At 45.8% G+C, this 13535-nt stretch overlaps 5 protein-coding genes across 5 annotated transcripts; 3 read left to right on the top strand and 2 right to left on the bottom strand.

Annotated features, from left to right (window-relative positions):
• Nucleotides 1-339: 339 nt before the first annotated feature.
• Nucleotides 340-1690, bottom strand: LOC134191336 (uncharacterized). The gene has a single exon (XM_062659944.1). It carries the CDS (start codon nucleotides 1577-1579, stop codon nucleotides 446-448), a length of 1134 nt encoding a protein of 377 aa, XP_062515928.1. The 5' UTR covers nucleotides 1580-1690; the 3' UTR covers nucleotides 340-445.
• On the bottom strand, nucleotides 1594-2922 carry LOC134191606 (zinc finger MYM-type protein 1-like). The gene is made up of 2 exons (XM_062660227.1): nucleotides 1685-2922; nucleotides 1594-1611 (listed from the first exon to the last, which is right to left on the bottom strand). The coding sequence occupies exons 1-2, from the start codon at nucleotides 2828-2830 to the stop codon at nucleotides 1594-1596; spliced, it is 1164 nt and encodes a 387-aa protein (XP_062516211.1). The 5' UTR covers nucleotides 2831-2922.
• Nucleotides 2923-4031: 1109 nt separating this feature from the next.
• LOC134191607 (uncharacterized) lies at nucleotides 4032-6069 on the top strand. Its single transcript, XM_062660228.1, has one exon. The coding sequence runs from the start codon at nucleotides 4032-4034 to the stop codon at nucleotides 5919-5921; it is 1890 nt and encodes a 629-aa protein (XP_062516212.1). The 3' UTR covers nucleotides 5922-6069.
• A 2055-nt stretch (nucleotides 6070-8124) lies between these two features.
• On the top strand, nucleotides 8125-8799 carry LOC134191136 (uncharacterized). Its single transcript, XM_062659714.1, has one exon. It carries the CDS (start codon nucleotides 8125-8127, stop codon nucleotides 8797-8799), a length of 675 nt encoding a protein of 224 aa, XP_062515698.1.
• Nucleotides 8800-10748: 1949 nt separating this feature from the next.
• On the top strand, nucleotides 10749-12992 carry LOC134191216 (uncharacterized). The gene has a single exon (XM_062659809.1). The coding sequence runs from the start codon at nucleotides 11833-11835 to the stop codon at nucleotides 12940-12942; it is 1110 nt and encodes a 369-aa protein (XP_062515793.1). The 5' UTR covers nucleotides 10749-11832; the 3' UTR covers nucleotides 12943-12992.
• Nucleotides 12993-13535: the final 543 nt, after the last annotated feature.

Here is a 13535-nt window from a genome sequence, read left to right on the forward strand (position 1 = left end):
GCCCAATTATCCGGTTGGGGCAACCAATTATCCGACTCAGTCAATCAATTATTCGGTTGGGGCAACCAATTATCCGCTTCAGACAACCAATTATCCGGTTGGGGCAACCAATTATTCGAATCATGGTTTCAATTATGAGCAGTGTAGATATATGGAAGCGCTGGTTAGAGGAATAATACAGCGTACGGACGGATGTTGTCGCCGTACTGCTGCACCAGTAAACAGGGTAATACTGGTTTTCGCTATTAATTAAATCGCGGAGGTAAAACCATCAGTAATTGTCTGGTAATTAATTATCGCCCACCCAAGGGCGTAGACACCGGGGGGGGGGCTTTGGGGGCTCAAGCCCCCCCAGAATTTGAGACTTGTATTTCAAATCTTTGATACATTAAGGGATAGGCAGTACGCGTACAACACAACACTACATTTACTAATTCAAAAGAGTTTAATCAAAGTGTCCGAATAGTCGTCTTCTGCTTTCATTACGTGTAACAAACTCATTCGCAACACCTTTTATTGGTAATGCATCAGTTTTGTCCTTATGGATATGGAGTATCATAGACCAGTTGAGACGACATTCACTTATTGTAGAACGTAGCCATGTCTTGAGTCTACGGAGAGCACTAAAACTTCTTTCACTTGTGGCGTTTGTTGCCGGCATTACCAGAATGAGCTTGACTACTTTGATGACTTCAGAAAAAAACTGTCTTTCTGCACTGCTTAAGGATTTGAGGTATACGACCAGAGACCGTACATCCGTCAGTGGCTGTTCAGTACCTGCATGAAGAAGAGTGAGCTGTGTTTGAAGTCGGTCTGGGTGACTGAAATCATCACCATAAAAATTGACAATCTCTTTCAGTGCTTCCGATTGCTGGGGTTGCTGAAGAGAAGTTACAACTGTCTCTAATTTCTGTAACATGTTGAATCCTTTCTGATGAAATCTATCTTTGACTGCTGCTAAAATCAAGTCAATGGCCTCAAAGTAAGCCCTTCGATAGATCTCCTTCACTTCTACTGGATGTACTGTTGCACCTTCTCCTACCTCGAATTGTCTTGGAACTTTCCTACGTCGTGGAAGGGTAGGGGATGGCACTTGAAGTGACAATCTTTTGCGTTCAACGTACTTCCAAAATATATCAAAGCACTCATCAGATCTCATTGACTGGATAGTTGTTGTTGTAGTACTGACTAGCTTTTGGCCTTCGCATGCTGAAATAGTAGAACTCTGTAAGGATCGGGACAGGTTGTCCACTATGTTCAGCAGCTTTCTTCCAAGTTCAACACCATAAACGAAGTCAAATGTGTCCATCTGCAAAGCGATTCCTCCAATTCTAGCTCTCATCTCAGTATCCTTTGTGGCTTCTTTTGCCACATCCCAAGTCATCTGAAGTGTAGTGTAGTTTTCAGATATTGACGTTAATGCCTCAGCCCTGACCGTCCATCGTGTAGGACAAAGAATCCGTAGTCCTGGAGAGCCAGCAGTGACAACATCTTTAAACTTCTTGAAGATGCTTTCACGTTTGGGTGATTTTTTTATCAACTTAGTAATTTCATGTACGGTCTCCAGAGCACTTCGCATGACCTTGATACCTTTCAACACATCCTGAGTCGCTAGGTTTAATGCATGACCATAGCAGTGTGTGTACAACGCACGGGGCTCTAGATCATTTAGTCTTTTTGCAACGCCTGACTTCGCTTCTGCCATGTTACTAGCGCCGTCGTAGCACTGGCCTCGGCAATGGTCAATCCTTAGATTCATGCGTAACAGGATATCTTGAACTGTTGCTAGTATAGAGTCAGCAGAAGTTGAGTCTAAGCTATACAGCCCTATTACTTCCTCATGGACTTCCAGATCATCATCTACGTATCGAAGACAGAAGACCATTTGTTCAGTATTGGACAAATCTGTAGTTTCATCTACCATGATAGTGTACCACTTTCCCGATACCTTCCTAACAACATCTCTCAGAATCATTAATGCCATGATACTGAGAATTTCATTTTGTATACAGGGGCTTGTGAACTTGGCCTGGCATTTGTCTAACCATTTCCAGAGCCTCGGATTGTCTTCAGCACGCATAATGAGGAGTTGCATTAAGTTGGAATCCCTTTCAAGAGCGACACTACCTTCAGGTTTAGACCGACCACGCATGGCGAGACCTTGCCGAGCAAGGTATCGAATGCAACTAATAATTATCTGTAACATATTCCTATTCTCAACCATTTCTTCTGCATAACCTTTCCCTAGCATTTGCCCAACATTCTGTTCCTTGCCAACCACCATATCCATAGCATCACGATGAAAGACTGATTTCTGATGTTTTTCAAATTTAGTGAGTGCTTTCTTCCAGTCTGTAAAGCCAGTTCTCACGAATTTATCGTCCAAGTTCCCAGCGCGCAGAGCAACTGAGCCTAAGTCCTTCTTCTCCGCCACCTGGCAGTAGAAGCAGAAGACTTTGTCATCTGCTTCTTGATAATGCAACCACGGGTATCTTCTATACCAAGAAGAACAGAATGCTCGCTGCTGCTTAGCAAATGTGCGATATGGGAAGGACAGCAAGGGTTGGTGAGGACTCCAAGGCATCAAGGTGGGCTGAGGCTGGGCGCCAGCAACCGGTCTTGTCTCGGAGGCATCAGTTGCGTCGGGCTGGTGAGAGTGGTGGCCGCTTTCAGAACTTGTAGAGGCTGGTCCAGCCACGTTGCTAGTTTGGGCGTGCTCTTGGGCGTCTTCTTCACCTGAGACATTGCTTTCATGGTCAATGCCAGTGGGATAGTTAGTTACACTTCCATCCGGTTGTTGCGCTTTCCGCAGCCACGCTATCAGAGACATTGTGATACGGATGCAGTCGGGTGATGAACGTGCACTGGGCGCATGCGCAAAAGCACAATTAGGCCTCTTGGTTAAGCCCCCCCAGTTTTAGAATTGTGTCTACGCCCCTGCCACCAGCGCGGATGACCACACAGAGACATGGTGCAGTTGCAGTTGTTGCAGCGAGGGTCAGACTCTTGTCACAGCCAGACGGCAACTTTTGCTAGATTTGTGTTCTGACGCACTAAAGAACTTAGCAGATGCTCTAGGCCTCAACGCGCTTTCTAGCTAACATGTACTCACCGTAAAGCTGCACATGCAAGCAAAATTAGAGAAAATATGTACTGTAGAACTCAGCAGAATTAACAACCACGCTACTCAAACACACGTTGATAAAGTACATGTTACGTCTACAGTCTAGGTAGCTCTAAACTCTTCAGGTCGATTGCTAGGCGATTGTGAATTTGTTTCACTCAGAATTGGATGAGGGCGCGAAGCTGAGAGTGTCGGTGGTGCAGTGATCTTTCTCTCATGTCAATGAGACTGATGCGAAAAGAAAGACAGCAGAGCTGTTCAGTTGCGGCGCGCTGCAGCTGGATCCTCACATTCATATGTGTAGTAGCTTAATTGTCATAGCGTTTCCCACGATGCGATCAATCTGACTGAGATCCAAAGAACTGAACAACTAACCAGCGATGCAAGGTGAGAGTTTCATTCGCGAAGTGTACAGCTTGCCAGAGCGACATTGGATAATTGGTTGCCCCAATCGGATAATTGATTGGCCGAGTTGGATAATTGGTTGCCTCAACCGGATAATTGGTTGTCTGAAGCGGATAATTGGTTGCCCCAAACTGGATAATTGATTGACTGAGTCGGATAATTGGTTGCCCCAACCGGATAATTGGGCGGGAAATACTGTAGTAGCTTAGTTGATGCTCAAGCAAGAATTACGGCTACCGTTACAGATTATTCAGCCAAGTTCACAGGTAGCAGCTCATAGCTAGATCAATGGAAGAAGTAGCAGCAGATGTGGAAGTCAAACAAGGAAGTGTAGAGTAACTCAGTCATAATAATTAGTGGTTTCATGTTACCGTATGGACACACCTACTTTCTGACTAGTAGAGTAGTATATAGTGTACGGGCACAATAGAATCGTGGCCTTTTGGGTTTCAACTGTTGCAAGTCGTATACTCGTTACATTTTGGTGTCAGAAGTGAGTTCAATGGATCAGCAAGGTGCCGATCAGCCAGTTGTACAGCAACCTCATGTTCAAGCCTATCGTCAGCCGTGCCTACCAGAACCTTTTGCTGATGGCGACATATCTACCTGGTTGCGTCGCTTTGATCTCTGCTGTTCTGCTAACCGCTGGGACGCCCACGACAAGGTCGTACGGTTGCCTACTCTGCTACAAGGACGAGCCTTTGCAGTGTTTGAACGGCTGACCCAACAGCAAACGGATACGTACGACCACCTCATTGCCGCTCTGAAAACAGCATTTGAACCGCGTACAGAAGAACGTCGTCGCCTTGCAACGCGGCAGCTCAATAGTCGCACTCTGCAGACGGGTGAGGACCTTGATGTATTTGTACGTGATCTAGAACGTTTGCTAGACAGAGCACAGCCTGGGTTATCCGCAGAGTTGCGTCGGCGGCAGTTGATTGACCGGTTCATTGCCGGGTTACCGGAGGTCATCAGTGATCAGCTATACGTCTTAGCACCAGTGGGCCTTAACGAAACGGTGAGCAAAGCTAGAGAGCTGTGTCTCTTGCAGCGTCGCAAAGAGGACAGGCAAGGTACAAGACAAGGGAGGATAGCTGCCACAACAGGAGCGCAGTCCGCTGATCAGGAATCATTAGCACAAACAATGGTGCGTTCTTTAGAAGCGTTGACCTCGCGTATGGAACGACTGGAAGACCGCATTCAAGGTGGAGCTACTGGGAAGCAACAGTCCCGTTCTCGAAAGATTAGTGGAGGATGCTTCAGATGTGGTAGTACAGATCATTGGAAACGAGATTGTCCAGTGCCGGCTGGGAAACCTACCCACAAGGAAGCATGGAAGAAGACCAACAGTAACCCCATTAGCCTGACCAAAAAACCGCAGAAACGTAATACTGTGGGTATTCTGACTGGTGGAGAAGCTGATCAATCATGCTCTCTCACGGTACAAGCGATTGTGGCAGGACAGATGACGCAGTGTCTGGTAGACACCGGTGCATCTGCATCTCTGGTGCCCAGCAGGCTTTATCTGGGAAACCACGATTCATCTAGGAGTGGTGAGAATAGCCACAATTCACTGAAAGGAGTGGATGGAAATGATATCCATGTCTGTGGCAAGATGGATTTGCAAGTGGAAATTGGTCAGTGGAAGACTCATCATACATTTTTGGTAGTCAACATAGCTACAGGACCCATTCTTGGTGTAGACTTTCTTCTGAAGCACAACAATACTGTTGACTTGAGGCGAAGCAGGCTGACACTACCAGGAAGTGCAATTGGAAGGTTGACCACACCAGGAGTACAAAGCAATCATTGTTTTCTGATTCTCAACCACAGCATGCAGATTCCCACAATGACCAGACAGCTGGGAGAAGCTCACATAGTGGATGAGTATGGTAACAAGGTATGTCAAGAGGGAGTGGCAATGTTAGAGCCAGACAATACTGTCATTAGCAAGACAGGTGTCATGATTGCCCACTCACTAATCAGTTTGGATCAGGATGTGGTGCCAGTGCAATTGATGGCACTTGGTGGACCAGTGCAGCTGTCACAAGGAACTGCATTGGGGCAACTGACCAGCATAGACCACGACGTCCCCATTGTAGGCGTAATTCAAGAACCAGATGCAGGAATTGACACTAGCCAAGATACAGTCCCTAGAAGTGATGTCATACCTACTAATGCATCAGTTAGTGAAAAGAACAATGAGCTAGTGCAGCAATTTGAACTAAACAAGCTGCAACTGAAGGAAAGCGAACGAAAACAATTAGAGGCACTGATCATCACGCATACTAATCTGTTTGCATTCCAAGCAGGCGAAGTAGGCAGAACGAATCGGGTCCAACACAGAATCAAGACTGGGGACAGTCCCCCAATTAGACAGCACCCCAGATGACTTCCACACAGCTTGAGAGACGTGGTCAAAGACCAAGTTCAAGAGATGCTGGAGAGGGACATTATTCGTCCATCAGCAAGTCCTTGGTCAAGTCCGATTGTTCTTGTAAAGAGAAGGGATGGCCGATTTAGATTCTGTGTAGACTACCGGAAGTTGAACGCTATCACGACTAAAGATTCATACCCATTGCCTAGGATAGATGAGGCACTGGACAGCCTTTCAGGAGCCAAGTACTTTTCTACGTTGGACTTAGCTTCTGGGTACTGGCAAGTAGAGGTGGCACCCGAGGATAGACCAAAGACGGCATTCACATCAATGCATGGGCTGTACGAATTTAATGTCATGCCTTTCGGTCTTACCAATGCGCCCAGTACTTTTCAGCTACTCATGGAAGCAGTGCTAGCTGGTTTATCATGGGAAGAATGTCTAATCTACTTGGATGACATCATAGTGTTTTCATCATCGTTCAAGGAACACACGTTGAGGCTAGAAAGGGTATTTGGGAGATTGAATGCAGCAGGTTTGAAGCTACAACCTGCTAAGTGTCACTTTGTGAGGAATTCCGTGAAGTACCTGGGACACATAGTATCTGCGAGGGGTATTCAACCGGATCCGGTAAAGCTTCAGGCAGTCAAGAATTTTCCAAGACCAACAGAAGTTAAAGAGCTGAAGGGATTCCTTGGCTTAGCGGGTTATTACTGGAGGTTCGTACCAGGATTTTCGCAGATTGCTGCCCCACTTTTTCAACTGCAGGAGAAAGGCACAGACTTCGTCTGGACTGAAGCCAGTGAAAGAGCTTTCACTGTCCTAAAAAGAGAGACTGACGGAACCACCAGTCCTAGCTTTTCCACAGTTTGATAAACCGTTCCACCTAGCCACCGATGCTAGTGAGACAGGATTGGGGGCAGTGCCATCTCAAGTGATCGAGGGGAAAGAGAGAGTAGTGTCCTATGCTAGCAGGGCTTTGCGTAAAGCAGAACACAACTATTCAACAGTAGAGAAGGAAGCACTCGCAATTGTGTGGGCAGTTACAGCATTTCGTCCTTACTTGTACGGTCACAAGTTTACAGTAGCAACGGATCACTGTCCATTATCATGGCTGAAGTCAGTCATGGAACCAATGGGACGACTGGCACGATGGATCTTGATGTTAGGGGAGTATGACATGGACGTTGTCTACCGGAGGGGCAAGGACAATACTACTGCAGATAGCTTATGGAGTCGACACCATGACACAGACAAAGAAGACCAGGAAATGCTATCCACTCACCACAACGAGACATCTGAATCATGTGCAGCAGTTGGATTCCTTCCCCAATGGTCAGCTGCTGACTTGCAGCACATGCAGAAAAGTGACACTGAAATAAAGGAAGTGCTTGAGCAGATGCCAGCAGGACGACCACAGTTTGCGGGAAAGTGGAAAAGTAATTCAAAGCTTAAACAATTTGGTCGAGTGTGGCATCAGTTGAAAGTAACAGACGATGGACTACTGTACAGAATTCGGGACAGGAGAATGGCTACAGGAAGACAAACACAAGAATTAGTAGTTGTTCCAACATCTTTAGTATCGGAGATCTTAACTCAATTGCATGACCAGAGTGGACACCTTTGGATTGGAAAAGACTTTGGGAAGACTGGAGGATAGATTTTGGTGGCCAGGATACACTCAAGATATCAAAGACTGGATCAAGTGTTGTATACAGTGTAGTCAGAGGAAAAGACCACCACGTCACCCAAGAGCAGCACTACACAACATTACAGTTGGAGGTCCAATGGAAATGATCGCTATTGACTTTCTAGGTCCCTTACCTCAGACAGAAAAGGGAAACAAGCATTTGCTTGTCATGGCTGATTATTACACCAAGTGGGTGGAAGCCTTTGCACTACCCAACCAGAAGGCATCAACAGTGGCACGAGTACTTGTTGATGAGGTCTTTTGCAGACTTGGAACACCAGCTATCCTCCATAGTGACCAGGGGAGAAATTTCGAGAGCAAGATACTGCAGGAGATTTGCCAGATACTTGAGATAAAGAAAGTTAGAACTACTCCGTATCATCCCAGAGTGATGGGTTAGTCGAGAGGGCAAATAGAACTCTGCTAGACCTGCTTGCTAAGCATGTCTCCCACAATCAGCGAGACTGGAATGTATGTCTACCTGTACTTCTGTTTCACTACAGAACATCAAAGCAATCAACGACACAAATGAGTCCATTTGAATTGATGTTAGGAAGAAGTGCACGCCTTCCTGTCGACGTTCAGACTGGAGCACCTCTTCCTGAACCAGAAGCAACAACGGAGTTCGGACAACGATTGAAGGAGGACAGAGCTCTGGCCAAGGAATTCGTAGAGACGCACATCGTGTCAGCACAACGTCGTCAGAAGGAGAACTACGACCAGAAGACATCTCCGCATCATCATTACACGGCAGGTGATCTAGTTTGGTTGTTTACTCCAGTTGTAAATATAGGAATGTCCAGCAAACTAGCCAAACCTTGGAAGGATCCGTTCCGCGTATTGGCAGTGTACGACAATGGCACCATGGACGTCATTCCTGCGGAAGGTAGAAGACGACGACGGAGGCGAGTACACTATAACCGAGTGAAGCCATGTTACAGACATCCGGTACACGACAGCTGTCAGGAAGATCGAGAACAACAAGTGTTGAAACCAACTGAAGAGAACGAGCAACAAGCAGAGAAGGCCAGTCCGAATATTCTACCGGCAGCAGTTCAGTACTTTGAGGAGGTAGTCGCGGAAGGCCAAGTCCCGGATGTACTAGACCAACCATTGGTCGTGGACTTACCGCTTCGAAGACCTGCTAGAGAACATAATCGACCAAGATGGCTACAAGACTACGTAGTTAGTGACACAAAGTAGTGATTTTTGCAGTTGTGTCATTGTAACGTGAGGTCACGTTAGAATCGTAGGAGGGAGGAATGTAGAGTAACTCAGTCATAATAATTAGTGATTTCATGTTACCGTATGGACACACCTACTTTCTGACTAGTAAAGTAGTATATAGTGTACGAGCACAATAGAATCGTGGCCTTTTGGGTTTCAACTGTTGCAAGTCGTATACTCGTTACAGAAGAATGAAAGCTATTGGGATAAGAAGAAATCAGTTCAGGATTCAAATTTTGAGAAAGGCCAACTGGTCAGAGTGAAATCACCTGTCAATTAAGCGACATAAGTTAGATCGACAGTACTCCATTACAAGTGATGAAGGTTGCATAAGAGAAATACTTATAAATTGGAGGATGGATCAATTTGGAATTGTGATAAATTGATTTCAACACAGTCAAAAATAAGCAGCAATCAGAATGAAGAGAGAACCAAATGGTGATCAAGGAACAGGAGTTAGGAGATCAGTAAGAACAAGATTGCAGCCAAAGAGATATAATTCTAACCGTATCGGTAGGATCTTGTTCTTACTATGTACTGATCTCCTAGGTTACTGATTATTGCCGAGCGTAGCGAGGCTTCTAATCAGGGTCGCACAACAGAAATGGGCGTGGTCCTATATGGGTCTCCATCGAGCTTCTGGTATATATATATATTACGTCATGCTTATGCGGATGGTCTTTGGGGTTTTGTGAGGCTGTTTATGTTTGCAGAAAGTGTCCTCAGAGCTCCTTCACGCAGGGGGAGGAAGAAGAGACATGTCAAGTCGTTGTTGTTCAGTCGCCTGCACCAGTGGCGGGAGGAGCATCTGGTCGAATTGTGGGAGGAAGCTAGAAACGATGCAATGTCTCGTGAGACTACTTGTGATGGCGACTCCGTAAGAAGAAACAATGTGCGCAGAGCTATCAAGCTTGCAGAAGAAGGTCGATATAGAGATGGCATGCGTTGTTTGGGTTCCCAAGGTTGTGCACCTCATTCTGATCCTGATGCGCTTCAAGACCTTCTTCAACGTCATCCGCAGCATGATCTACCAGCTTTTTCTGAAGATTTACCAGCTCCTCTGGCAATTGATTCCATTGCTGTTCTTACTGCCCTCAGGGCTTTTCCCAGAGGCACAAGTCCAGGAGGATCCCAGCTTCGAGCTCAGCATTTACTTGACAGGCCCGTAGGAAGCAAATAAAAAGTGGTACGGCCTAACGCACGCTAAAGGGCGTGGCTTTTAATTTAGTGCGCGTTAAAGCAAGAGACCAATGCTCCAATTAATAATGATTATTTAGTAAACTTTCCAAATAGTGATTCCCTGTGCTCAGACCCTGCTACGAACCTATTCCCAATCTCTGCTAAATCTAAATCATCAGTAAGGTCCTTGTGAACGTGCAGTACCATACAATTATTAAGCCTGATTTGGCTCATTGTGCTTCGAAGGTGAAACTGAATGGCAGTAGGCTGGTGAGGTGACTCACTTAAAGAAGGCGTTGATCTTGTATCGTTTTTCTTTCCAATAACAGGACATTGGCGGAGAAAGAAAGAAGCCGGATGAGGAGCTTTCGCCATTGTCAATAACGCGCGTTATCTGAGGCCAAGAAGAGGGTAGCCTCGTACCCAGGCCCTCTGTATGTCTACCTGTGTGTGTGTGTGTGTGTGTGTGTGTGTGTGTGTGTGTGTGTGTGTGTGTGTGTGTGTGTGTGTGTGTGTGTGTGTGTGTGTGTGTGTGTGTGTGCGTGTACGTGTGTGTGAATGTCTGTCAGTCTGGTTTCAAATTGAATGCCTCCTTATATGTGTTTGTTTTTCCTCTTCTCTCTCTTTCGCTCGCGCAGAGAAGGGTCTGGCTAGGCGAGGCTACAAAAAGTGGTGCGGCCATGGCCGCACCAGCCGCACCGGCTCCTACGGCCCTGCTTGAGGCAGTTGCAGGTCCTGTTGTTCCAGTTACGCAGACTTGTTTGGATCAGCTCACTAGATTAATGTCATTTATTGTTTCTGGAAAGTTGAATGCTAGCATATCTCCGTGGCTGGTAGGAGCTCCCCTGACCTCCCTCCGCAAGAAAACGGGAGGTTACCGGCCAATAGCAGTGGGGGAAGTTATCCGTCGTTTAGCTAGCAGGCTTTGTTGTGAGGCTGCAAAATCTCGTCTTCCAGATTTATTGCTACCATATGGTCAAGTGGGTGTTGGAACCAAGGGAGGATTGGAGGCTGCAATTCATACATTGCGTACTGTCTTCAAGGAGGAAGGTCACAAAGATGATCTATGCTGTTTCAAAGTAGACATGCAAAATGCATTTATGAATGTGACCATTCATCGTTTTTGGAGCGTGTCAAGGAAAACTTGCCTGATTTATTTCTCTATGTGCAGTGGTGTTAAACAACTGTAGAAGAATTAAGATTTGGTCAACATCGTATTTTGTCAACAACTGGAGTGCAGCAAGGTGATCCTCTGGGTCCTCTGCTTTTCTCGCTTGTAGTTCTTCAATTGTTGGATACCATTGGTCCAATCGATGGACTTTTCCTTCACGTTTGGTATCTTGATGACGGTACCTTTGTTGGGACCAGAGACGCTGTTTCTTCTTTCTTGATTTCATTGATTAACAATGGACCGTCTTTTGGCTTAAAACTCAACCTGAAGAAGTGCGAAGTCTGTTGGCCGTCAGGTGATCAATCATTTCCTAGGTTTCCATCACAAATCCGCCGCATCTGCATTGAAGATACCGGAGTTGAGCTGCTTGGGTCACCCGTCTGTGGAACGGATGATTTTTACAGTGCCATTGTAGGCAGAAGGGTTGACAGTGTGCTTGAAAATCAAAGCTTTCTGCCAGAATTGAACAACCCCAAGTCGAGCTTCATCTACTTCGCAGTTGCCTCAGCCTCTGCAAGATCAACAATCCTCTCAGAACAGTTCCTCCGGGCACAACTGATCACCATTGGACACGCTTTGACACCGGGACACGACGTTCTCTAGAACTTATAACTAAGACTTCTCTGCCTGATGCTTCTTGGCAGCAAGCTACTCTACCAATGCGCATGGGAGGCCTGGGGTTGAGACAGGCAGCTACAACTTCGGCTGCCGCTTTTCTTGGTAGCTGTCAAGCTTCTCGGGAGCTTTCAACACGCCTTCTAGTCCAGAACAAGAAGTTGCCTACACATGTGTTAGTTCCAACGTCACCAATGTTTGTCGAATCACCTTGTACGCCGATATCCATCCCAGGTGAAGAAAACGCCCTTGTCCGCTATAGACAAGTTCTGGCTAGTTACGTCGCGGACGGTCATCCTAATAACTCGTCTGGTGAGTCTCAACGTGTATTACAGAAGCAGCTGGATGACGCATTGCTCTCCACCCTTAAAGACACAAGCAGTCTTCGAGACAAGGCACGTCTCAACACAGAGTCGTCAGTTCATGCTGCAGCATGGTTACGGGCCATTCCAAAAGTTAAGTTAGGCCTATCCATGGCTCCGCATGAATTTACAGTTGCTCTGAAGCTATGGCTTGGAATTCCGATTATTTCTCCTTCACAATCAATACGTTGTTCATGTGGGCGTGTAATTGATTGCTTTGGCGACCATCTTCTTGGATGTGGTCACGGTTCTTTACGTTCTAAACACCACGATGCACTGAGGGACATCATATATCACGCATTACTGGTGGATAACGAAGGCGCTCAGCTCGAGCAACGTTGTGGTCCAGACAGCAATAGCCGCCCTGGACATATCTTTCATCCAGATTTCGCTGATGGACGACCAGGTTATTTCGACGTTTCGATAAGAAACACCATGCAGCCGGCGTACGTCGCTAAATCCGCCATTTCTGCTGGAGCCGCTGCAATGGCTGGTGAAGAAGAGAAAGACCATCGACACGACAGCGAAGTCAATGCGGCAGGAGGTTACTTCTACCCAATAATAGTGGAGTCTTTTGGTTTGTGGACGTCTTCCAGTCTTGCCACTTTAAAGGTTATCGCGTCCAAGACCACAGCAAAGAGCAGAATAAGTTTTAGTAGGGCAGTCAGTAACCTACTGCAACAGCTTTCAGTTCGCTTATTTCAGTTTAACGCACGTATGATTTGCACTAGTTTGCGATTTGACACTGAGTTTGACTTTTGGGATTTGCCAACTTTGGCAGGGGACGGGTAGTTGTTATCTGCAATAAGAATATACATATATAATATATATATATATATATATATATATATATATATATATATATATATATATATATATATATATAAAGAGTTGCCAACCAGGAATACTGAAAATGCGTGAGATCTCAGATTTTCATCAGTACTTTGTATCTACATATAGGCGTGGCCACAAAACTAATACCTAAATATCTAAAAAACAACACATAGTGTGTCAATACGCATTAGACAATAATTATCTAGCAAGTACTCGCAGAATTAGAATTTCTGCTGGTAACGATAAACCAATATAGTCTAGGCATGCAGTAAATCAGTCTCGCGTAATCAGTCCCTCTCTGTTTTGGACTTCCTGACGACATCCGAAAGTTGAAAAGGAGGAGGGAAATTAGGGATGCGCGGACTAGTACAGTACTAGAATTGGCAGAATATGTTTGACAGCTTCAGAACTAGACTTGCCTGGGGTTGGTTATTCGTAATGATCGATCACTCTAGGGCAGTCTCGTTAGATTTTAGATTTCTATCAGACACTACAGATTTTTACGTGAATCTACGGTGTACCTACAGTTTCACTGTACACGTGTGCCTAGA

This window comes from Corticium candelabrum, chromosome 15 (assembly GCF_963422355.1).
Source record: "Corticium candelabrum chromosome 15, ooCorCand1.1, whole genome shotgun sequence".
NCBI classification, from domain to species: domain Eukaryota; kingdom Metazoa; phylum Porifera; class Homoscleromorpha; order Homosclerophorida; family Plakinidae; genus Corticium; species Corticium candelabrum.